Source organism: Fringilla coelebs (genome assembly GCF_963513975.1).
Source record: "Fringilla coelebs genome assembly, chromosome: 3".
Taxonomy (NCBI): Eukaryota; Metazoa; Chordata; class Aves; order Passeriformes; family Fringillidae; genus Fringilla; species Fringilla coelebs.
The window spans coordinates 105,391,183-105,415,725 of NC_140030.1; the positions used below are offsets into that span (position 1 = coordinate 105,391,183).

The 24,543-nt window shown below is 51.2% G+C and overlaps 2 protein-coding genes across 4 annotated transcripts; one reads left to right on the top strand and one right to left on the bottom strand.

Annotated features, from left to right (window-relative positions):
* Nucleotides 1-9: 9 nt before the first annotated feature.
* MEA1 (male-enhanced antigen 1) lies at nucleotides 10-4,061 on the bottom strand. The gene is made up of 3 exons (XM_084201528.1): nucleotides 3,534-4,061; nucleotides 3,340-3,454; nucleotides 10-3,273 (listed from the first exon to the last, which is right to left on the bottom strand). The coding sequence occupies exons 1-3, from the start codon at nucleotides 3,885-3,887 to the stop codon at nucleotides 3,110-3,112; spliced, it is 633 nt and encodes a 210-aa protein (XP_084057654.1). The 5' UTR covers nucleotides 3,888-4,061; the 3' UTR covers nucleotides 10-3,109.
* KLHDC3 (kelch domain containing 3) lies at nucleotides 4,018-23,570 on the top strand. 3 transcript variants are annotated; one of them, XM_084201525.1, is made up of 11 exons: nucleotides 4,018-4,150; nucleotides 10,249-10,475; nucleotides 12,741-12,917; nucleotides 15,083-15,198; nucleotides 16,515-16,586; nucleotides 16,815-17,028; nucleotides 17,307-17,393; nucleotides 18,639-18,747; nucleotides 22,204-22,277; nucleotides 22,648-22,726; nucleotides 22,939-23,570. In XM_084201525.1, exons 2-11 carry the CDS (start codon nucleotides 10,322-10,324, stop codon nucleotides 23,003-23,005), a joined length of 1,149 nt encoding a protein of 382 aa, XP_084057651.1. In that variant the 5' UTR covers nucleotides 4,018-4,150; nucleotides 10,249-10,321; the 3' UTR covers nucleotides 23,006-23,570. The 3 variants fall into 3 exon arrangements, with proteins under 3 accessions (XP_084057651.1, XP_084057653.1, XP_084057652.1); XM_084201527.1 differs by lacking the exon at nucleotides 4,018-4,150 and adding an exon at nucleotides 4,375-4,430; XM_084201526.1 differs by lacking the exon at nucleotides 4,018-4,150 and adding an exon at nucleotides 4,437-4,567.
* The last annotated feature ends 973 nt before the right edge of the window (nucleotides 23,571-24,543 follow it).

The window sequence follows — 24,543 nt, forward strand, 5'->3', positions numbered from 1 at the left end:
GGGGTCATGGAAATGCACTCGGTTCTCATGTATAAGTAAGGAATGAACATGGTGAGCTGTGCCTGTCCTCCACTCCATCTGCATACCTCCAGGGTAGATCTGGTTTTATGTTATAACTTGTATCTCACCACTGTCCTGTCCTCCTGCTTTTTCTCCGTCCTCCTGCTTTCCCACCTTGGCTCTGCAGTCATTAGGGGAGCCTGCCTGATCTCTGCTTTTATCAGTCCAGGCAGGACTCACTTCACTGTGAGCTGCCACCTGATTTTTAGTCTGCCAGGCAGCCAGAGCCTTGCTCAGGCTCTGTGTTGTGCAGAGCCTGCCGTGCGTGGCTCAGTGTGCTGCTCCAAACTCCAAGTGCCCATCTCCGCCACACCTGCCCCTGTGCTGCCTGCGCAGCTGAGCCCTGCCACGGTTCAGAGGCCAGGCTGAGCATGGGGCAGAAGCAGAGTTTGTGAAGGCTCTGCTGCCTCTCCAGCCTGCCTTGGGGTGCAGCTCCACAGCTGAAGGGTCTTAATGTACAGCGGAGGAAATGTTTACTTCCACCTTTCTTTTGCTACAAGCCCCTTGTTTTGTTCCCCTGTCAGTGGAGTGGGGGTTCAGTGCTTTGCCACCCCCAGTTAAGCTGGGTGCAAGCACTACATACTATTGCAGTCCTCCCTTTAGAGCATCCTTAGAAGCTCTCTTGTGAGAAAGTGAATTCCTTCTGCTGTTTGTGTTGGTCCGTGCTGACTCATTTCCTTCCCGATGTCTCGGGTTAATTGTGGGCCCAGAATTAACTTCCCGCTTTGTAGCAGGTGTCAGCCACTGACTTCTACTTTCTTCCTATACCTGCTCAATTAAAATACTCCTGCAGCTCTCCCTTTGTCTCTGTATCCCATCCTTAGCTCTTCAGGGCCAGGGTTTCTAGGAAGCTTGTGCTGCTAGTCATTTCTGCAAGCTAGTGGAAGCAATGGCTACGCCTCCTGGGGTGTGGCTGAGTTTGAGTGTTCAGTTGTCTCCTCATTATTATCAATGGCTAAGCACTACTGCTGAGTCGCTTCTGTGGGTGCTCTGAGCAAAGTTCACCTGTCCTGTTACGTGTGCACCTGCTGTGGCCCGAGGCCCTTGTTAGTTATCACCTGGTGCATCAGGGGCTCGTGCTAATTTAGCATTTAGAAACACTTGCTGATAGCCCAGGGGCTTGCACAGCACTTGGGTGCTACTGTGATCCAGCTTTCACCCCTGTTGTTTGTGGTGCAGATTTAGTGCCAGGCCGAGGTGCCACCTGGTTTGTCATAGAGAGGGAGTCCTTGCTTCTAACCTGCTGTGCCTGCTTTCTTGACACATAAGCTTAAGTGGGTTTGCAGTAGTGCAGGGGAGCCTGCGGGGTTGGTGCTAGCCTGACACTGCTTTGCAACAGCACGGGATGTTGTAGAAGGTTCTGGTGTGTCTGCTTGTCCTCACCAGTAAACCATTTCCAGGTCAGAGGATCACCCTCTCTAATCTTTCTGCTGGTGTGCAGCACATCTTTCCTCCAACCCCAGCGAGGCTGTTATGACCTGTGTATCCCGCATCCCTGCCCCGTGTAGCTCTCTCCCGGCTCAGCCCTTATCAGGAATGCTGCCATCTCTTGGGAGGAGCTGGCGGGTGCATGTGTGAGATCCCCCCAGTCACGCAGGGCCCCACCTCCCCTCCGCCTCACGCAACGGGCCAGTTCTAAAGTCAGGAGACTTCAGAAACACCTCAGGGAGGTTATTGCTTATTTTGAACATTAGTCTAAGCTCATGGTCTGCTGCCAATCAATTACCTCACGCCTGGCACAGCATGTGGACATGCACCGGGAGGTGCCAGAGCAGCACAGCAGAAATGAGGGCTGCCAGGCTCAGGCTGGGCAGGAGGCTCCTTCCTGTTTCAGCACAGGCTCTCCAACTGGCTGCTTAGCTTTGTGCTCTAAGCCCAGACCTCATTTTTAGATTGCTACAGCATGGTATGCCCTCACTTGAGCCTGCTTGCTGCTGGGCAGTGGCTGCCTTTCCCCACTGTGGGCTGCTCTGCCTGCAGAGGGAACGGAATCTTGTGTGCAGGGGCTGGCACTGTCCTGCAGATGATCTGTCTCTGCTGGCAGCCCCTGACCCTGGGCAGAGGAATGCTGCTGGGGTTGTGCCATGTGCAGGGGCAGGATTGTAACACATCATGATTATGTGCTGTACAGCTTTGATGTTCCCATAGCTTTTTGTGTCTTGTTTTGGGTCAGGGAACTTAGGCTTAGTACATTCACATCATCCTTTGTTTGCTGCCTATTCATTCCAGTGTCCTGGACACCTCAGAAGGGGACCATGTGAGACAGGGGGGAGTGTGCTCACCCTCTCACCACATGTACTGCTCATAGGCAGACCTGCATCTGCCACGCTACAGCTGCCCCTTGCTCAATACTTGGTTTCTAGCATTAGTGCTGCTCATTTCTGCCTATGCCTTTCCCCACATCAGCCAAATGGACAGAACTGGAGCTGCCTCTTCCACTCCACCTGGCTTGCTCCTCCCAAGGGAAAAAGCAAAACTACTGCATTCACACCCTGGACACAAGTATTAAGCTGCTTACAGTTCATATGTACATATGGTGTACTTTATTTTCAGTAGAGCATTACATAGTATGAAAGTGTTGGATTTTGTACAGATGTCCCTGTATGTACAGAACTAAATAAAACCAATCTCTTGGAATGACACATCTTGCTCCACCTGTGATATTCCAACACACAGACCCTATCCTGAGAAGAGGGGCCCTAGCCTGGAGAGTGACTTCTCTGGTACTGTCAGCACGGGGCCAAGTCCAGTGTTTGTCCTGAGGGAATCTGGGCAAAGCCAGCCAAGCCCCATCGCCCCACATGCATCCAGGCATGGAAACCAATCTGCTTCCTCAGAGGCAGAGGAAGCCAACACAAGATCATCACACTGACTTATGCACCAGGCAGAACTCAGAAAAAGGAGTGGGAAGGAAAATCAGACAATGTCAGTGGGACAAACTGGGAGGTTGATACTGGCAAGTCCTGTCAGCACCTGGCTCAGAGGCAGTGGGTGCTTCCAGGGTAGAGGGAGGGCTGGGGTTTGCAGCCCCTGTGCCACAGCTCAGCCCTCAATTCCACTGAGGCCGAGGGCCGCCGAGGCTCTGCCGGGCCTGCAGCGTGCGCTGCACCACGTCCTTCCACTGCTCCTCTGAGATCTGGTTGGCCCAGGCGGGGATGCCCAGGGTGGGCAGCTTCACGCTGGCCATCGTCCTCTTCACCAGCTCCACATGCTCTGGGAACAGAGAGGCCGTGAGACCGCGGCGGAGCCCCGGGCGGGTCCTGCCGGAGACGCGGTTACCTGCATCCATGGGGATGGAGCTGTGGCTGCTCTGAGCCGCGGCGCCTTCCGCTGCCTCCTCCTCATTCTCCTCCTCGCTGTCCACCGGCGGGTCGGGCAGGTGCAGCCTCAGCATCTGCGGAGAAACGCGAGCAGCGGGGGTCGGGACCGCGGGTGCCCCCAAGCCCGGCCCGGCGAGAGGCGCTGGGCGGTACCTGCAGCCGCTCCTGCAGGCCGGGGCCCGCGTCGCCGAGGCCCTGCTCCGGTTCCTGGCTCAGCGGCTGATACAAGTACCCGCCGCCCTCCTCCTCTTCCTCCTCCTCCTCCTCTTCATCGCCGCTCCACCCGGCCGCGCCGTCAGGGCCCTCCGGCGGCCCGGGCTCCCGGGGACAGACGCGCTCGGGGCCCATGCTCCGCACCACCGCCATACACCGGGCGCGGCGCCGAGGAGGTGCCGCCGCCGCCGCCCGGAACCGCCGCGGCCGCCGCGGGGCACTCTGGGTGCTGTAGTCACGAGGCGGGCCCCGGGCGCGGCAGGCGGTGCCGCCGGCACGCGCCGCCGGTGCCATCGAGTGTCGCAATCTCCGTCTGGGCCGGGGCCGGGGCCGGAGCAGCGAGCCGGGGCCGAGCCCGGGCGGGGCGGAGAACCCAGGGAGCCGCCCCTGAGGGGGGCCGGGGCCCGGCACCGCGGAAGGGCCTGTCGGGGCCGCGCCGCTCCGGCGGAGGGGCGGCGCCCGCGAACCCAGGCGGGGCCACGCCGCACTACAACTCCCAGAGAGCGGCGGGAGCTCGTGTCGGAGCGGGGCTGTCGGAGCTCCTTGTACGGGCACAGGTACGGGGCTGGAGCCGGAGCCGGGGCCGCAGGGGCGGGGGGAGCCGGCGGGGCCATACCGGGGCTGGGGGAGGGTGGGGCCCCGCCGAGCCCCTCCGAGCCCCTCCGTGCCCCTCCGTGCCCCTCCGTGAGGGCCGGGGGCGTGGGGCCGCCGCCCTGCCCGGGTGCCCTCGGCCGGGCCCGCGGGCGGCGGGTGGGGGCGCGGGGCGACACAGAGGGGCTTGGGCGGCCAACGGTGCTGGAGCGTGTTGGGCAGAGGAGCTGCTGCAGGGTCCAGAGAGTAAGTCCTGTGAGGAGCGGCTGAGAGGGCTGAGGGTGTGCAGCCTGGAGAAAGGGAAGCTCAGGGGAGACCCTTTCACGCTCTACAACTGCCTGAAAGGAGATTGTCGCCAGGTGGGGGCCGGCCTCTTCTCCCAGGTAACAACTGACAGGCAGGTCAAGAGAAATAGCTTCAAGCTGCACCAGGGAAGGCTTAGATTGGATATTAGGAAAGCATCCTTCACGGAAAGGGTAGTCTGTTGTTGGAACAGGCTGCCCAGGGAAATGGTCGAATCACCATCTCTGGAAGTGTTAAAATAATTTGTAAATGTGGCACTTTTAGATCATGGGTTAGGGGTGGGCCTGGCAGTGTTGGGTTAATGGCTGGGATCTGTGATCTTGGTGCCCTTCTCCATCCTTAAAGCATTCTGTGACCCCACACATCCCTATCCTCCCAGACAGGTCTGTGTTAGGGAGGCTGCCCTTCTGCCCTGGCATGACCTCTGCTGTGCCTTCTCTCTCCATCCCTTGGGCTCATGTGGTTTCAGACCATTTATTCTCTCACCCAGTCTTGGCTGGTGTGGGGCTGCATGCCAGTCCCATGTGCCAGGCCGAGGGAAGGCTGGCATCTGTGAGCACCACTCTGCCTGGGGATCAGCGTCAGTGCAACAGAGGGGCAGGGGAACAAACTGATGTAGCCCTGTGTAAAGCTGTCAGCTCAGCTTTCCTGAGCCTGCTTCCCAACCCAAGGACTGCCCTTGGCATGGCACAAACAGCTTGACAGGCTGAGACAAATTCCTGATGGGAATGTAGGGGTGAAGCAGTATCTCCAAAGCTTAGGCATACTCCATAGAGAAGCTGGGGTTTGGGAAGCAAGGTGAAGAATAGAAGCCAGCTGAGTAGGTGCAGAATCTCAGCTAGGCTTTAGGCAAAATATTTGGTGAAAAATAAGGAGATGGTGAGACTGGCTGTAGGGGGGCCACTGGGATAAATTTGTGCCTGAGCAGCATGGTCTGGTTCCCAGGGCTAACATGAGCTTCCAGAGCAGGCTCAGTTCACAAGCTGGAGGGCTGTTCTAGCACCATCTAATTTACTGGGGCTGGAATTGCATTGTGAGTTGTCCAAGCTGTTGAATGTGCAAGCTTGCAGTTTCACGCTGCCTTAGCACAAATGCTCCAAGCATTAGATAAATGTCAAGCACAAGTGAAGAAAGCGGGTTGTTCTCATGTTATCTCTAACAGTATGTTGGATGTGCTTGAAATAGAACGGTCTATATGGACTGCTGTGAACTGGCTGGGCTATTTTAAGGGTTACTAAACCTTGTGGCTGGTGTCTTTTGGGAGACAGGACTGAGGCAGCCACACGGTAGGATTTGCTCTCTGGAGCAGCTTTGCAGGGTAGGCTGCTCTTCTTGGGGTGTTGCTGTAATTCTGGGGGTTGACAGAACGAGTCCTTGAAAATCCAGGCCCTTACTTTGAGAATTGGATGCAGCAAGGCTAATCTGAGCAGCTTTTAGAAATGGCTCTAGGTTTCCTTCTGTGTGCATAGGGGAGTGAGAGAGCCCAGTGAGCTCACTTTGAGCAAAGAAGTGGATCCTAGGATAGATGGGTTTGCTTTAAGGTCATCACCTGGCTACTGTACTTGGAGATGCTCAGTAGCTTTCTATCTTGAATGAAGTATTTTCATAACTAATTGTAGGGTTTAGAAATACTGAGCCTAAAGCCAGTAGAACAAGCCAGTGAAAAATCTGACTAAAGCCTGTTTTGGTTTTTTGTTGTTGTTTTGGGGATTTTTTTCTATCTGTGCCACAGTGCTCAAGTCACCACAACAGTTTTGGAAGGTATGCTAGTGAGAGATTATTGAGTGATATTTTTGTTGATGTCAGGTGTCCATATGCTGTGTTGTTAGGCTCTTGTTAGGTGTAAGCTGGAGCAGTTGGGATGAAGGTTGTTGCAGGCATTAAGTGCATCTTCAGGCAGCAGCACAACCAGAGATATGGGAGTGCTTTCTATAGGTGCTGTATTGGAAGAATGCAGAGTGAAATTAAATCTGATTGTTCCCTGGCTTAGCAGTGAAATGCTCCAGGTGCTTTGTGGCAGAGGAAAAACACATTGCTGTTATCACTTAATTTCCCCCATCACCAACATCAGGTACTTCACCAGTAAGTGAAGCATGTCCTAATTTTGCGAAATGCTCTTATTCCTGGTTAATGACAGGACCTACCAGGGTTTCAGAATTTCTCTGCATCCTCTGTGCTTTACTGTATTTCTGGCTAGATTATGGCAGACCAGGGAAATGGGGAGTTGTGAAGATCGCATGGTTGGATGTAAGAGATCTGTTCATTTTTGGAGAGTGGAAGTAAGGATCTAACGCAAGTCAGTGGAAGCAAGGGTGGCTTGAACAGAAGCTGTGATTCTGTGTGCCTCATCCTTCAGTGCCCTTCCAGTTCTCTAATACAATTTGCCTCTGTCTTATCAATATTTTTGTGTTATAGACTACATCACTGTTGCTGGTGTCCTAAATGAGAAACCACAGAATGTCTTTTGCATAATCTAATATTGTACAGTTGGGGGAAATTGTTAGTAAATTGTTTCTTATCAATTTTGCTGTTTCCTTCTCTCCTTGGCTGTGTCCTCTGTGATCTGTAAAGAAATCTAAGCTGTAGCTTAATGTCATGTGCACTTCTCCTCCTAAGAAATCCTCATAGGAATGAGACTGAAAAGTGGTTTATTTATGTCCTCATTTATATCATAAAAATTATCATTGGAAATCAAATTTGAATGGAATTCAGCAGCATCCATAGTTGTAGGACAGAAAATATATTTTTTTCTCAAAATATGTGTCTAACTCCTATTTGCAGATAGTGCACAGAGGTGGCTCGGAAGAGGAGAATGCTTTGGGACAGAAGATTGGTCTAAAGAAACAATTGTAAATAAGGCAGGCAAGGAGAATCTGGGGCTGGACACCCCAAAGCATGGGGTGGAGTAGGGGAGGCATCCTCAGGAGACAGGGCTGTGCAGGGAGGAGGGGAGGCCGGGCCTGTGTGTGGCTGAAAAGGGGCAAACAAATGCCTGGTGATGGCAGGAAGATGTGGCAGTTACAGGGTAGGGTTGTGGCCAGTGGCAGAAGAGGAAGACGGGAGTTTGCACAGATGCTTTTGTTACAGCCTAGAGAAGAGCTCTTGGGTTTGGAAAATCCCTGACAGCTTGTTAAACCCTGTGTTTTCCCATGACCCTGTAAAGATTACTTCACACTTCTGGTCATTCTGTCTTGGTGAAGTGTTCAAATGAGTGTTTGCTTTTCTTGGCTCTGAGGAGGGGCAGCAGGAGGCTGTGCTGGCAAAGCTCTGTGTTTGTTCTAAAGGGGTATCCCCGGACAGAGCCGAGGCGAAGCACAGCCAACTTCCATCCCATTGCCCTTGCCACCACTCCAGACCTGCCAGTCACCTGGAAAGCACTCATTTGGGGAAAAAGTTTCCCAGTAATTGTAGGAAACACCATTTCAACATTGTTGCTTCAACCTCAGTATCTTTCTGGCAGTGCCAGAGATTGGGTCTGGAGCTGCTGTTTCTCAGTGGAGCAGATTTAACCTCTTGGGATAAGCTGCCTTCTGATGGGAATAACAGAACTGCTGGGGCAGGGTAGCCAGCTCCTGTGGCAGTGACAGGACCAGCATCCTTGCACCTGGCTCAAGGGAAGTTCCAAGGTTGAGGAAGAGTTTTCCCAGCCTTTCTGATGAAAAAGGCAGGGGCCTTGGTACAATGCCTGCCTGCTGTGCCAAGCAGTTGTGCTCCTCTACCTCAGTAGGAATCAAGCAGAGAAATTGGAAATAAGATTCATCCTCTTGTTCCTCTTGGACTGGGCTTAGTCTGAAGGGTGTTGAAAATATTGATGCTGGTGATAAAGACCAGTTAAGCTCCTTGAGGAATCTTTTGCAGAATCACTTAAACAAGAAGAGATTATGAGGAAAATATTGGTTAGCTTTTTCAGGAATAACTTGTGACTGAGGCAGGAAACAGATTTAGATATGTGAAGCCTTCAAAATAGCTTGGAAGGTGACTTTGGTGGGTTCCATGGAAACTCATCTGTTCTGTAGCTCTGCAGAAGTCTTATACAAGAGTGCTGCCTGGCTTAAAAAAAAAAATAGATGCTTCAGGGAAAAAACCTGCTAGATCTGAAATTGAAGCATGGCCTGTAGAAGACAGGGGCTGTTCCTGGGTCCTTCTGGAGCACCCCTGTTGGAGCAAAGCTTGCTGCAACTTTCTGGGTTACTGACTGCTGTTTAGGTTAGGGCGGTTGCTGCAGGAATAGGCAGGTTTGCAGGAGAGACTCCTGTTACAATGAGGCTGCAGGATGGTCTCTGTTTGGGCTTTGCGCGTGTCCTGTCACTGTAGCATTCACGTACAGAGCATGAAAACATCTCAAAAAAGAAATAACTTTAAAAAGAAGCTACTCAAATTTTAATGACATTTGAGAGTTCTGGAATGAGGTGACTGGTTACTGAATGGTTTTGAGCTGTCTATGGAGTCAGTGGATGAAGCTGGAAGCCTAAGCTCTGCTTCATGCTAGGAGCTCCCTGTTGGTGGCATCTCTTATTCTTCCTGCAGGAGGGGATAAAATGTGAATGTGTGGGTGGGCTGGGCACTGGGGTGGTCAGGCTGCTGATGGGCCTCCTTGAGAGCAGTGATTCCATTTGACTGAAGGGCTGGGGGTGGGCAGCTGGAGCAGAGCAACACAGCACTGCCCCTCTTGCTGCCCTCCAGGTACTTCAGAAACCTGAAACAGGAGGGAAGTCCTTTTTGCCAAAACTTACTACTTTCCAAAAATGAAATGGGGCAGAGTATAGGAATTTTATGTGTAGGAATTTAGTCCTTGTTCAAAGGCATCCCCAAATTTCTTTGGATTCTGCAAGGGCTGAAACTGATTGTGAGATGAGAGCATGCTGACTGAATCTTTCAATAACCTAGAACCAAGAAATAAGACAATTTTGTTTGTGCTGTCTGACATCTCTTCTAATGGCTGTTTTTCAGCTAGGAGAAAACCATTAAAAATCAGACTGACCTGCTGTTTCAGAAGCAGCTGGGCAGGACTCTGCTCTAGATTCTTAGATCCAAAGGAGAATCTCTGCAAGAATCAGCTGTGGTGACTTCTCTAAGATATGATCTAAGCCATCTGTTTGAGGAATGAAGGATATCAGTTGCTTAACAAGATGTGATGCTACAGAATTTTCATAGTTATGCCTGGGTTTGCTGTGGTAGGAAGAGACCTTTTCTGAGCATTAGCAAAGAGCTTGCTACCTAGTTTAGGGGGTTTCTGCTCTCTCTTGTCTAATTAGATTGAACTCTAGTGCTCAAATCAATGAGTCCAAATGCTGATGATGTCACCCACCCCCATAACATGAAGTTGGTTGCTTTTTGTAAGGGTGGTTCTTTGGAGGTTTTTTGTTGGGTGCTTTGTTTTAATCTTTTTCCTCTGCTGTTTCTCAGAACTAGTCCAAAGAGCACACTCTTCCCTCTGGGTTTGTTCTTTTCACCTTCATCGTTGGCTCTCGCTGTGTGTTTTCACTCATGCAGACAAATGGCTCTGACATGTACGTGACGTGTGCGTGCCCCGGCTGAAGGTGTTTGGCTGGGGCTGCCTGTGCAGCCACCCTGAGGGGTTTTGTGTGCAAGGGCACCTCTGCCCGCTCCTCTGAGCCCTGCTCTGTGTCCCCTTCCCAAGAGGAATGTTTCCAGCTGGGAGGCAGGTGATTGAGGGCACGTTAAGGTAACCTTTGCAGCAGGCATTCAGGAAGACGTGCAGGATGGATGTTGTTATTTTGGCATTGTGTCTGTGTTGCAGACCTTGCGGTGGCCTCGGAAGCATGCGGCTGTGGCACTGGGGGCCCTGAAGACCGCCTGGCTTGCAGGGAGGAATGCTACGGTGGGCAGTGCACTTGGAAGGTGGGCCACGGAGGGTGAACCACGCAGCCGTGGCTGTGGGGCACAAGGTCTATTCCTTTGGTGGCTACTGCTCTGGAGAGGACTATGAGACCCTGCGGCAGATCGACGTCCACGTTTTTAACGCAGGTAAATGTGTTCTTGTGGGGCACTTTTTGTGAGCTTGCTGGGCTCAGTTAATGCTTTTCTTGCTTGCTGGTGCCTGACATGTTATACACTGTAGCATGCTGTCCGACTCTTAATTTCCAGAACATGTTATCAGAGTAGGTAGGAGCCTCTTTCTTTGTGCAGCCTTGCATTTTCATCTTCAGGGGCAGGACACAGAGGGGCTATAGTTCATGTGACTGCTAGGATAAGGACTCACTGAAAAAGTCACATAGCCAGTGGTTTGGTTTGTCCTTGTTCTCTGCAAACACAAAGTCAGCCAGGTGCAAAGAAGTGATATTGACCTGGCTCAGGTCCCCCTTCTGGTTTGCAGTCTGTCCATGTTCAGCTGCCCATGGTGTGGAAGGAGCAGTGCACACAGTTAAGATTCCAGGTGTAGACATCTGAGCTGTTTCCCTGTGGGGGCAGCTGACAAGTGGTGCCAGCATGATGGAGTCAGTAGGGGCATGTGGCTAGGAGGGAGGCCTTCCCTTTTTGGTAACAGCTATCGTGCAGATTCACAACATAGCTTAGAAAAGCATCTGCAACTGGAGCCATTTGTGTAGGGTAACCAGTACCTGTCATGAGGCTGAGTTGGAGCCATGGTTGTGCTGGCACAGACTGTATTTCTTGATTGAGTGCTCCTTGAACTAAAGAGGTTACTGAGCTGGTCCCTTAAGCATTTCCCTGTAATTAGGCAGGTGATTAAAAAACTGCACAGATGCTTGGGTGGTTCCAGCTAAACAGAGCCAAGAACAGAGAACCAATGACCAATTTTGGAGACTGGACAGCGTGCTGAATGTTCTGTGAGCACCCACATGTAGACAAACCTAGTTTATCTGTAAGATGCAGTGAGTTCACTTCTTTAAGACGGATGTGCAGCAGGGAGAAAAGCATTGGTTACAGAGGGCTGCCAAGGTGACCTCTCAGTGTAGAAGGGGTGTAGCTCAGGATCCTGTGAACAGTGACATTCACCTCTGTCCAGAGGGACTGGGCTTTTATACTCAACACAGCTGAATGTGGTAGAACATGCCAAGTAGAGAAGCACTCTTCTGGGGAAGCATAATGACTGTGCCCAAAGGAATGCTCTTGTGTTGTCTTTGCCTCTTACCACTCCCAAATATTAAAGTGTCAGAATGCTGCAACCACCACATCACCATATGGGAAGTGACAGTGGCTTCCCAAGCCCTTGCTCAGCTAGCATTGTCAGGTGGCAGTGCTAAAGCCAAGATACCAGATTTTGAATGATCTCTTATCAGTCTTCCAAAGATGAAAACTATGTTTTGCATAGGAAGCATCCAGTCTAGCTTGACTAGCATTGGATGTGCTTCCTCAGTGCCCTTTCTGCCTGTGGGGTGGATGCCCACCTTTTGAGATGCCTGACTTTTCCCTTTCCCTATGTTAGGTATTTTAGAGGAACTGAGACTGTTTTCTGCTATATTTTGTATCAGCTCCATGTAGAAAACAAACCTGGAGGCTGTATGTGGTAGAAGGAGGGTTACTGGTCCTGTTATGTAATGGCTGTGTAATGCTTGCTGTGGCTCTTGCACTGTCATTAAACCCTGTAATACCTGTTGACTGTTGTGGCTGCTGCTGGACATGACGCACAGGAAGGGGAACCTGTAATCCCAAGGAACTCCTATTAGTAAAAACAAGGTTAGCAAGGAGAACTTGAATACAGATGGGGTAAAGGAGGCAGAGGGCCACCTCATCTATAGCTTGAAAACCAAAACAAAAGCAAATCAACCCAGTTCCTACGAAGCTGCTGGGTTGCTTTACTTAAACTGTGCTTCTGCAAGTCCCAAGTGATGCATTCAGGTGCTCCCTTGCATATTACTGCAGTGAGTTATTCCTGTGCTGCCCATTCTTCCAGCTTTGAGTATCTTCAGCAATCTCACTAGCTTGAAGTAGAGTCTGCATTCATGATCACCTCTGTACTTTTTCATTTTTCTTTCCCTATTTGTTTGTCTGTGCTGTATCTTTCACTCACAGTCTAGGATGAGCCAGAGTGGAAACCTTTTCAATTAATTGTTGTAGAACAGAGCCTGTTTTTGTCTTCTGGGCCTCCAGAGGACTTGCTTTTGTATTTCTTAACTAGCTACTACTTGAGGTCAGACACAGCTTTCTCTTGTTTACTCAACTGCTTCTGCACCTTGTCACGAGGTAAAAAGCGCCGCACAGGATGGGTTATGAACTGTGAGCAATTCAGCAGGCTTAGCATTTGACATGGGCTCAAACTTGTGTTTCCAGTGTCTCTGCGCTGGATCAAGTTGCCCCCGGTGTGGACAAACAGCCGAGACCACGTGAGGGAGGTGCCCTACATGAGGTATGGACACTCGGCAGTGCTCATCGACGACACCGTCTACATTTGGGGCGGTCGCAACGACACGGAGGGAGCCTGCAACGTGCTCTATGCTTTCGATGTCAGTAAGTTCCAGCTTCTCGCCGTCCCTTGGCACAGCTGTTCGTGATCAGACCTCCTCTCTGCCCCCCACTCTGCTCCCCAACTTGTTTTCTTGTCCCTCGGTGACACTCTGGAGGAAATGGTGGCACTGTCTCTTTCAGCAGTTTTAGAAGTGGAGTATGGTGGCCGTTGTGTCTGCATGCTTACATCTCTCTGTAGAAGCCTTTGAGTAGAGATTGCTGATCTTTTGTAATAATGAAAGTGTTTTTAATTTTTCTATCAGCTTTGTGGACTCTCTCTGATAGTAGCTATAACTGAAGTGTTCTCTCTATGTGATACAATATTCCTTAATTGTGGCAAGAAGGGGCTGGGCTCTTGATGATTGTGGTCCCTCTCCAGTGTTGTCCTTCTTTCTGAAGGTATGAAGGAGAGTGAGGAACAAAGCACAGGAGTAGTCCAGTACAGGATGGCAAAATCAGGGGAGACATGAGTCAAGTTAGATAAACCTGAAAAATAAACTCCTTGAGCTTTTGGTTGGCTTCTTCATAGCACTGCTGGAGCACCTCTGGAGAAAAGGCACCATCAGGAACTTCATGGACACAAGTGTCAGGAAAGGAAAGGAGTATGTCTGAATTCTGGATGCAAGTCCATCTAAATACTGGCCAGTAACTGTCTTGCTGAACTTGCAAGGAAACTGCTTGCTCTGGTGCTTGGTCCACGGATCTCTTCTTTACCAGGAAATATCTTACAGCTTACAGCACAGGGTTTCCCCCTTCCTTTCCCTGCCACATGCAGCTGAGAAGCCACCAGTAAAGCTCTGCCTACACAGAGGCTTTGTAGTGGGATCTGCCTGGTCTCCCTGGCACCTCCAGTGCTTTAGCATTAAGTGAAAATTAACAGAAAGTCCTGCTCCAAACCCTCTACAGCTGTCTGTACACACAGGCCTGACATTCCTGGAAAGTAAGGTTGGCAGTCACAGTCCCATGTCTGCAGTGTAAGTTCCACTGCAGGAGTCATATCAGGCTAAATAAAGTCCTGTCTGAGTGCAGTTCTGTCCCTGTGGTGTTGAGCAGATCACAAATTGAGGTCTTTTCCATCTCTAGTTTAACATGCTGCAATTGGGTGAGCTTTTGCTGATACAGTGTGACTGAGTTTGGAAGCAGCCCCAGGGAGAAAAGGAACTTGATAGCCTTGAGCTGTCTCACTAGAGGCTCCCCAGGGATTCTGCTGACCTTGCAGGACCCTTTGTGTAGTGCCAGCTGGAGCATAGGTGGACACTTGTGTCCACAGGCCAAGTTCAGGGAAGTCATCCTCATGCTTTGGCTTCACGACTCTCTGAAATAAACACTGGTTTTGGCAGCCAAGGGCTGTTAGGGAGGGTGGGGGAATGTCTCCTGCAGCCTCGAGGCTTATCTGTGCCTCTTGGAGCTCTTGGGGCAGGTGCCTGTTAGTGCTTGGCACTGAGTCCCTGGCTTGGCTCTGTGCTGCCCTGGCATGGAGAACAGCTCTGGCTGGATTTTAAGTCATCTTCTAAATCAAGCCAGTCCCTGGAGTGTCCCCAGACTAAGGGGCTGAATCTGTTTGGTGCAGGCTCACAGAGAGCATTGTGAAGGGTGGAAAGTGAGGAAGAGGGGATGAGAGTGTAACAAGTGGAGCAGATAAGACAGGGAGAGCTGCACTGCAGAGGTGGAGATATGCACAACGTGGAGAACGTGTGATTAAGTGATTTGTATCTGGGTTGAGAGCTTTTTTTCCTCAGTCATGCTCAGTTACTGAGCATCCCCACCCCATGAGGTCAGTTGTGCCACTTAGCATTATTGCTTCATTGTAATAGAAAGTGTGAATGCAGAGTTGATAAGTGACTCACAAGTACACTCTGCAAGAGATCCTGTAAAAGTAACATTGTTCAAGCCCTGCTGTTCTACTCACACTTAAAATATGAGCTCTTTGTCAGGTCTGGCAGTCAGTGGCCGCGGCAAGAGGCTGAGGCTTCTGTCACTGTGTCCCTCTGTGGGGGCTCAGGCAGGTAGCCTTGCCCAAAGAAGCTTGCAGCCTCTCTGGCAGAACAGGTGCTGTGTGAGAAAGCAAGAATGATTTTTGCCTTAGAAATTAAGAACAGTAGTAATAGGAACTATCCCACCCCAACTCCTACTGTGTTTTCTCAGCATTGCCTCTTGTTTTGTTTCAGACACACACAAGTGGTTCACACCAAAGGTGTCTGGAATGGTCCCAGGGGCAAGAGATGGGCACTCAGCTTGTGTCCTGGCAAAGAGCATGTTTATCTTTGGAGGCTATGAACAGCTGGTGAGTAGTCTCTGTAACTGTTAATTGGTGAGCCCTTGGGAAAGAGGGTGTTGATACCCAGGACACTGATAGAGGCAGGACACAGGGGTGTATTTGTATTCCAAGTCACTGTCATTTTGTAACTTAGCAAAGTAATTGCATTAGTACCCAGGTTATGCTAATTGTTTTATGGAGAATATGGTTGGAAAAGCAAGTCCAGAAAAGTGTTTGATTTTTTTTTAAATTTCACAAAACATATTTACCACTAAGTGGTAAAAATTATTTTTTTTTCTGGCTCATTTCTCAGCCAAATGTAGATACACAAGCACACAGCATTTTTTAATAAATATATATTGATCTATATTTATTGTAATTTGGCTCAGAAGTGAGCCAGAAAAATCACTTTCTGCAGTGTTGCTGTGAGGTTTTGTCCTAGTCTGCTATATGTTCCCTGTAGTCTCCACCTGCTCTGATATCTTGCTCATCCCTTTCAGCAAACGTTTGGTTGTCTTCCCATTAAGAATACCTTGAGCCAAAGGTCATCCTGCAATAGCTGTCAGTGTACCTAATGCTCTTTTTAGCAAATCCTTATGATCTAATCTTAAGAAGTGGGTAAATAAAAATTATCGCCAGATTAAAGAACAGATGTGCAAAGTCACATCTGTTTGTTTGGAAGAAAGTTGGGGCTCTGTTACAGAAGCCTCTGGGTTATTCCTTTTCTGAGGGTGATAGGCCAAATCCATTATAATGATTACAGCAGCAGGAGGGGTTCAGATGTCTTTTTTTTAACAAAGACCAAATAAACCTCTGGCTGTCTTGCTGCTCTCTACCTTGCCTGGAGGAGCAGAAGTCCACATTGTTTGTGTGAATGCCTCCAGGCAGCCAGCTTCAGATGGGTTTTGTGGGACCTCAGAACCTGGAGTGTATTTGCTCCTGGATGTTCAGCTTCCCAGAAGTAATCTTAGCTTCTGCATCTTGTTAGGCAGCCTTAGCAGAGCCAGTTTGACTGTCCCGCTAATGCCTCTTTTATCTGCTGCTACATGGAGAGGAGGCAGGCTGCTGCCATTAATGTATTGTGTGCAGGATAGCCTTTGGGGGAGGAACTGAGCACCAAATAAATGGGAAAGATGCAGAAAGAGACAGGACACCTTTGGGAAGAAACGGGCTTTGCTTTGCTCTTGTTAAGTGATAAGTGCTGCCTGGGCAAGCACCTTGTTTTTTAGGAAGTACTGAATCCAAAGGGATGCTCCAGGTCTGCAGGGCAGCATCCTTTCTGGGGCTGGATGTGACCAGGCTTCTCAGTCCCTTTGTGACCAAGCTGCTCGTGTGTCTTCCAGGCTGACTGCTTTTCAAATGATATCCATAAATTGGACACCACAAACATGACGTGGACCTTAATCTCCGCCAAGGTCAGTGTCTGGTTTTCCCTCTGGTTTGTGCAGGAAGTTTTGCATCTGCTGTTCTCTGGGGTAGCTGCCCACACTTGTCTCACAGCTTCCAGCTGATGTGGCTGGGCTCTACAGGATGGGAAGTTCTCCAGGAGAAGGCAGCCACCCAACTTCCCCATCAAGATGTGTTATTTTCCCTGGCTAATCTGCACTCTTTCTTTTGTCTTTATTTTCTACTCTGTCCTTCAGGGTACCCCAGCTCGCTGGAGAGACTTTCATTCAGCCACCATCATTGGAACAAAGATGTACGTCTTTGGTGGCAGAGCTGATCGGTTTGGGCCATTTCACTCTAACAACGAGATCTACTGTAACCGCATTAAAGTGTTTGATACAGAAACCAACTCCTGGTTGGACTCCCCTCCCACTCCCGTGCTCCCCGAGGGCAGGAGGAGCCATTCAGCCTGTGAGTGGGGTCTGCAGAGGGTGGAGGATGGTGAAGGGAAGTTTCTGCCTGCCTTAGAAGGGGTGTCTGCTCTGCTGGGTGGGGCTGTGGGTTAGAAGGGGTTGCACAAAGCCCAGTTTCTGTGGAAAGCTGCTGCCCACCAAAAAGCCTTGCACACCACACTGCACATGAAGGTGATATAAGGAGGGGTGGACAGCCAGCACCACATGGCTTTGTGTTTGGTGTTGGGTCAGGGACCTCCTGGGTGGCCCTCTGATGTCTGTGCTTACTCCCTACAGTCAGCTACAACGGGGAACTATATGTATTTGGTGGCTACAATGCACGTCTGAACAGACACTTCCATGACCTCTGGAAATTCAATCCAGGTATTTTTGCTTTTAACTAGCTGCAGTGATAGTGCTCCAGGCCCTCAGGCATGTGAGTGCTCAGAGAAACATACTGTCCAAGGAGTATTGCTTGGGGGGGAATGGCTCTTGACTCTTCTGACAGCAACTTGCTACCATGCCTGTTCCTCCTTGGGATGTTTCCAGATTTCAGTTAGAAAATAGAAAATGATGTATTGCTGAAAGACATATTTCATTGGAAAAACTTTGTCTTGTTCTTAAATGTGCAAAAGTACTGACAGAAGAGAAGACATGGGAAGCAATAGGGCTAGGGAAGAGAGAGACTATAGCTGGAGAAACCATTCAACTTGAGCTGCAGGATCACCATCTCTTGGTACCAGCTCAAACTGTGTTGCAGAAAGGGTGGTTCTTCAGCTGGTACCCTGAATATCGGTCAGCTGTGAGCTGCTTTGGGGTCCTCGGGCAGTTTCACTGTCTAGACTCATTCTGTTTGCTAATTGCTTTGCATAGTAAAGTTACCTGAGAGCAGCCAACCAGCTGCTCCTGAAGCTGATTGTGAGCTGGTGTGAGAGCTCCTGCAGGTTTCAGTCCTGTGCTTTGTCGCCCCCAAGCATCCTTGCCACAGAGAGCAGCAAGAACAAAGGCTGCTGTCTCCACCCGGTCCAGTTTTCCACGCCCCCTCCGCAGCCGAGTTGTCCCAGCAGCTGATGCACTTCTGCCAGGGTGCTCTGCGATCGCAGCCTGCCAGCAGATGGAGCTGGTTCCTGGATCTCTCTCCTCCAAATCCCGACTGCAGCAGGCTCTGGGGAAGGGAGGCTGCCTGTCTGTTCCTGCAGTTCTGCCCAGTACAGCTCCCTGTAATGTTGGACCCACTGCCGTGGTAGTCTGTGGGTCCTGGTGCTCAGGCTTTGCAAGTGAATGGGGCCCTGAGCAACCTGGTTTAGTGCAAGGTATCCCTGCTTGGGGCCTGGAACAAGATGGTCTTTAAGGTCCCTTCCAACCCAAACCATTCTATATGACCTGCAAATCCTGTCTCAGCAGGCAGAGCTCCAGGACTGTGACTGGCATCTCAGTGGCACTTCAGTAACGACCTCATGGAAGTGCATTAATGAGGAGGTCAAGGGGGAGGATGGATATTGGCTAGTTGGTGTCTGGGGGGTAGTGGGCCTCTGCTTTTCCTGTGATCTGGTTAAATTCATAACCTGCTTATAGCTGGTCTTGGCCAGGCTCTTATGACAAGCTGGTGCACTCTTTCCCTCCTGTTAGTTTCTCTTTCTTGGAGGAAGATTGAACCCAAGGGGAAAGGGCCGTGTCCTCGGCGCCGGCAGTGCTGCTGCAGAGTGGGGGACAAAATCATCCTCTTTGGAGGTACCAGGTGAGTTGTGTGAGGTGGCTCCTCAAGAGGCTTTGCCAGTCCCTTCAGCACAGTGTCCCTTCACACTCTGACCCACGCTGTATCAGATGGACTTCAGAGGCACATGGCAAGTGTCAGCCTATCTGACAAGTGCAGGCAATCATGTACGTCAGGGCTCCTCTGAAAAAAGGCCGTGGAAGAGACTGAAGGCGTCATGTAAGCTTGTAAAGCATCTGGTGACGAGCCATCTTGTACATGTAGAGACAGAAGGGTGTAACAGGCTGCTCAGGAGGGGCTGTGCAGTGCTCAAGCTTTCTGGTAAAGAGGTCGTGGGGATAAGAGAGGAGACCCTGCTTTCAGAAGGACATGTATCTCAGTCTGCTGTGCCAGAGCAGACCTCAAACTGACTTATCTTCGCCTGCATACTGCCCTGCTTCTTCCACCAGAGCTTCTTTCTTCCATTGCAAGTGTGGGTTCTGCTGCCAAGCTGCAATGGGATGTCAGCTCAGCTGGGAGCTGTTTGAGGAGCCTACCCACATGACAAGACAATGTTGCCTTCTGTGCCAGTGTTCCTTAGCAACATTCCCATTCACAACAGGGACCTGGTGTTATGGATTTAGCTGTCAAACACTGGAAGTGATACTGTCAGGGTGCAGGGCAGCTGGATGTGGCCAAGAGCCTTAACAGCTGCTAAAAGAAAGGAAGTGGCCTATCACCAGGACACACTCTGTGCTGTCTGGAGTGACAAATTGCAGCTCTGGAGCACAGTCCTGCTTGCCAGTATCTACCTTGCAGAGACATCTTAAATGCTTTCAGCTCTCCACATGGTTTGGAAAACTTTGGGGCTCTCTGGGATCTTGACAGTAGCTTTTTGGGGATGCTTCTGAAGCCAACTTGGGGCAGAGAACCAAGCAGGACGGGTTCTGCTGGTGACCTGACCATACCAATGTGTGATGGGGTGAAGGGCCTTCAGGTTCCAGGGGTTCAGGGGGAATGTGCTTAGCTGTAGGATGTCCATGTGACTTTGAGGGAGTGCTTAGTGCAGGTGAGGTATGCAGAAGTGCTGAGTTTATCCAGTCTCCTCAAAAGATACTGGGTGCTGCTCAATACAGCAGAAGGCTTGGAAGGGCGTTGTGGGAGTTTTGGGTGGTCCCAGATGCTGTGCTGTGTGGATTTGTGTTACAGCAGCAGCAGCTGATCTTTCATGTTAAGGCTTGGCACTCCTGGGAAATGTTAGCAAACCACAACAAATTTGACACCAGCTTTTTGGAGTTTGGTTCATGCAAATGCAGCGGTGCCTTGTCTTCTCCATGAACTACTTCAGAATTCAGTTTGTTTCTTAGGTCAGGCTCAACCCCAATACAGGCACATTCATCAGCACTATTGTGGGCTGGGCTGGAAGAACTGCTGGCAGCCAGGAGGAATGCAGCCTGCTTGAGCTGGAGGGAGGGTCTTGGGGAAGTGGGAGGTGGGGGTGGGCCATGCTCGCTTCCTGTAACAGTTATCAGGTGTATTCTGGAGCTGCCTGGTGAGATAAGAAGTTTTCCAGGAAGTCGTTGTAATGGAGAACTCCCAGTGGTCTGCCTCCTGACCTGTGCTCCCCTGGCTGGGAAGGGGGAGGGGTGGGGGCTGTCCAGCAGGGATTCTCAGAGGATGAGCCTGCAGGCTCAGCTTTCTAGGGAACAGCACTGGGGGATGGGCAGCAAAACCTCTTTGTGTCTGCCTTTCCAGGATTCACACATCCTGTAGACTGCTGGAGAGGCACTTCTGCAGGCTGCTTGCCCCCATGGCATCCAAAAACTTTGTTTCTTTGGTAGTCCTTGCCAGAGCTTGGTCTTTTTGCCCCAGCTGTGGTCCTTCACTGTGGTCAGGAGCAATCCCTCACTTGTGTCCCGTTTGAGGGACCAGGAAGCTTGGTGTTCCCATTAGCTGTGTCACAGTTGTGGCCCTGGTCTGGTTTCCTCCCAAGCCCCCCAGCAACTCAGTGTGCAGAGACCATCCACAAGGAAGAAGGTGGGGGATGAAGGAATGATATAAAAGAGTTTAGCTGAAGAGATGCTGATCCAGATTTGGCTTGAGACTGTGTTTTCCCTGACAAGGCTTAGGAATCCTGGCTCTGGTGAGAGAATAGGGGCTGTCACTGAGTGCAGGCTGAGTTTTTTTGCAGCTGGAATGTGCAATTTTGTTGGGCTCTGGCTGGCAACAGTGTGCCCTGCACACTGCTGTCTGGGAGTTGCAGGGGGTTGCCTGGTCTTGAACTCCAGGATTACCCTGCTACTTTCCTTTTGGTGATTAAAGCCACAGACATGGTGCCTGCTGGCTTTCCTTTGATAGATAAGGGATGGTCTAGGGTTTCCTGTGACGTGGATGTGAGATTAGATTGTGGTGTGGTAAGCACACGAGGTGGAGTTAAAGGGGCTCTTGCCTGTATCCGGGCAGATGGGTCCCATCAGCAACAGGTCTTCTGTGCCAGCAGTGAGCTGTCCTCTCAGTTTGGCCTGAGGGTGTGGGGACCTGGGGGAGCAGGTACTGCCTCATGTCCCATGAGGTGTGAAGCTTAGTGGCTGCTGGGTGGGGAAACAAATGACACTGGGGCGAGGAGTCACTGCATGAGGTTGGTCCCAGCTAAGAGGTGAGGGCACACTAAATTGGTTTGTCACAGACCAAAGCAGGACTTAAAACACTTTTCCTTTCTTTCAAATTCTCCGAACAACCATCAGCCATGGGAGTATTTTACCCTGTTTCTGCATAGGCTGATCTGTCTGTGCAAGGATGTGTAGTGTCCAGTCTCTCAGGTGCTTTGGTTGTTCCATCAAGACTACTGTGGCAGGAAACCATAGGTGAGGCTGTCTGTTCCTTAGAAATGCCTGGTGCTGTAGTTTCTCATTAGCATTTCTGGACCAACATCAAATGGAAGTATCAGCAAATTGGAATTGGTTTAAAATGACTGCTGCATTGCTCAGTGCCCCGTTTTGGCACAACCACTCCAGCTGTGGCTGGAGTCCAAAGTGATTCCTCAGTCAGACTGAGAAATGTCTGTGCTTGCCCTGCCATGCAGATGTTTTCTAGCTGCTTTCTCTACACTCCTCTTACAGCATTTCAGTGGCCAAGCTGAAATAAATGCAGTAGATCTTAACTATATGAGAACAGGAGTGATGGACAGGTGAGGTGAGGGGGAGGCTCATGGCCGGAATCATCATGGTCATCCATGAAAAGGAGGCAGATCACCCATGCCCTGCAGAGGAAATAGTGTGGGTTTCTGCTCCCTGGCTCCTGTGCAGCTCTGCCTACTCTGCAAGGAGCTGAGAACGTGATGAGTTTGGGTGCTGCCTGGGGCATCAGAGGGGCAGGAGGGGGATCACAGGGTCTCTGCCTGGGACAGGGAGGCCATGAACATTCCTGGGCTTGCTCGGCCCTTGGTGAGCTGGTGTATAAGAATTTTGGCACTGACTGACACACTGTGCTTGGTTTCTGCAGCCCATCTCCGGAAGAGGGAATGGGTGATGAATTTGACCTGATGGATCACTCAGATCTCTACATTCTCGACTTCAGTACGTGAGCACTTCTTGCCCAACCTGTACCTCTTATCACAAGGTGCCCTGTGAGCACGCCCTGCTGTGAAGCACCTAACTGTGCCCTCTGTGGCTGCAGGTGCCATGTCCTGGAGCCAGACAGCTGTGTCTGCCCAGCATGCTTGGCTTAAGGTAGAGCATCCAGAGGTGCAGCCATGCTTTGTGCACTCCTGTGTGCAAGACCTCTTGTGGGAGCACAGAAACCATCCCAGCCTGTCCCTGGTGTGCACTCTGTCTTTTCCCTCAAACAAGGCTCTGCTCTGTTTCCCGTGGCACTGATTGCATGATGCTAGAGCCTCCATGGTGTCCAGTCAAAGCCTGCTGTACCTAAACTGCTTTCTTTTCCCAGGCCCCAGTCTGAAGACGCTGTGTAAGCTAGCAGTGATTCAGTACAGCCTGGACCAGTCCTGCCTTCCCCACGACATCAGGTATGGTGTGCCTTGCTGGGAGCTCACCCTGGGTGCTCCCTGACCTTGAGGTGCTCCAGCCCTGGCTAAGGGCTGCCCAGGGCCCTAGGCACTGTGCACCTTTGAGGTGGGCTGGGCTGGAGACTAGCTGGGGCTGATATGAAGTAAAGCTGCTCTAGCCCAGGGCATCGTTTTTGTGCTTTCACTCAATGTATCCTCTTGGTGTGTTACAGATGGGAGCTCTCAGCCATGACAACGAACAGCACCATCAGCCGCCCCATTGTCTCCAACCAGGGCTGAAGAGAAGTCGTCCTTCTACCACCCTGCCCTCACCCCTCCACATATTGACCTCTTGCTCCACTGCCTGCATGAATTTTTAGCCCTTTCAAGCAAGGAATGTGTGAGCTCGGTTTGTCTTGCCCTAGCTAGGCCTCCCTCTGCCCTTGTCATGCTTTGGGCAGCACAAGTGGACAGGCGGAGCTGGCCACTGAGGGAAAAACTCAGCACAGCAGCACAGCTGTGACCCCTCTCATTGCTGGTGGCTCTAGAGCTTCCTTTCCCTTTGCCTGTGGAACTGCAGCTGTGCTGTCCGGTGTCCAGCCACTTTCCAAGGGCCTGAATCAACTCTTACCACCAGCCATGGCCCTGGGGTTGATGTCAGGGTCAACCTGAACTGTTCCTGCATTGCCTCAAGAAAGCAGGAACCTCTATACCTGCTCCTGCCAGCACTGACAGCTTCCTGGCACTAAATGGCAGGCCCCAGCTCCAAGCTGAGCCCAGTGTGGGGGCCTGGGCCCAGCTGGACACTGCCCAGCTCCCGTTGTAAAACAGCAACTGGGGGAAGTTTTATAAATGGTGAGGCAGATGTGGTTTCTGTGTGTCCTAGCAGATGATCTGGGGGAGAAAAGGTATAAGAGGGGAGAGACTGAACCAGGTGCTTTTCCCTGAGGCTGCAGGCCACTGGTGGCTTGTGGCAGCAGCAGGCAGTGGCTGATGTGAGCCACTGCCCTCCCTGGGGTGGGGAAGGGAAGCTGGGCCCCCCCCCCCAGCAGCACTGCCATGGGGTACCGGCCTCCTGCCCAGAGTTGTGCTGTCCTGCAAGAGGACAGAAGGAAAATGGTGTCTGTCTCCTGGGCTGCACTGCCTCAGGTAGGTGGGTGCTCTGTAGCTTCCTGCTTCAGGGCTGGAGGTGCAGGGATGCCTGGGACAGCCTTCCTGGGCAGCACAGAGGGCTGTGCTCAAGCCCTTTCCCACCAGTATGAGGCGTCCAATGTAAAGAGGAGCTCCAGCTGTAGTGGAGCTAGTGCAGAGAAAGCTAAGGGAGCACTCAGGGGGTGCGTCCTGCAATGTAAAGTCACAGGGGCAGCCGACGTGGTGGCTGCTTGCCAGGAACCTGGGTGGCAGAGGGCCCAGGCTGTCTCCCCTGCCCTGAAGGCTGGCACATAGCCAGGGACAAGTGCTTATCCAGCAGCACAAAGTTGCAGAGGTGCCTGAGCTCCTCAGCCTGCAGGAGGTGGCCAATGCAAGCACAATGGAGCGGTCTGGAGTGGTGTGAGAGCAGTGAAAACCCTGTGGCAAGAGAACAGAAGGCCCCACAATGGTGACAAGAGCTTGTTCTTCACACACTGGCAGCACCTTGCTGTGAAGGTGATGAGCATCATTGGCCTGGAGGGAATCAGGGTGGGCTGTGACAGCACATCTGGCTGAGAGGGAGCAGCCCCAGCATCCTTTGTGGTCCTTGGCACCTGCAGGTTACCAAGAGGACTTAAGTGAACATCTACCATGTGTTGTCCAGTGGCTCTAACTCCCTCCCTCTATCAGCTGCCTCAGCCACAGGC

What these genes read in the sequence shown, in the direction of transcription:
- MEA1 (XM_084201528.1), bottom strand. Translation starts at nt 3,887, where the DNA reads ATGGCACCGGCGGCGCGTGCCGGCGGCACCGCCTGCCGCGCCCGGGGC. An exon ending in GCCTGCAGGAGCGGCTGCAG is followed by an intron (nt 3,455 to 3,533) that starts GTACCGCCCAGC and finishes GTTTCTCCGCAG; the next exon opens with ATGCTGAGGCTGCACCTGCC. An exon ending in CTCCATCCCCATGGATGCAG is followed by an intron (nt 3,274 to 3,339) that starts GTAACCGCGTCT and finishes CTCTGTTCCCAG; the next exon opens with AGCATGTGGAGCTGGTGAAG.
- KLHDC3 (XM_084201525.1), top strand. Translation starts at nt 10,322, where the DNA reads ATGCTACGGTGGGCAGTGCACTTGGAAGGTGGGCCACGGAGGGTGAAC. An exon ending in TTGGAGGCTATGAACAGCTG is followed by an intron (nt 15,199 to 16,514) that starts GTGAGTAGTCTC and finishes TGTGTCTTCCAG; the next exon opens with GCTGACTGCTTTTCAAATGA. An exon ending in CCTCTGGAAATTCAATCCAG is followed by an intron (nt 17,394 to 18,638) that starts GTATTTTTGCTT and finishes CCCTCCTGTTAG; the next exon opens with TTTCTCTTTCTTGGAGGAAG.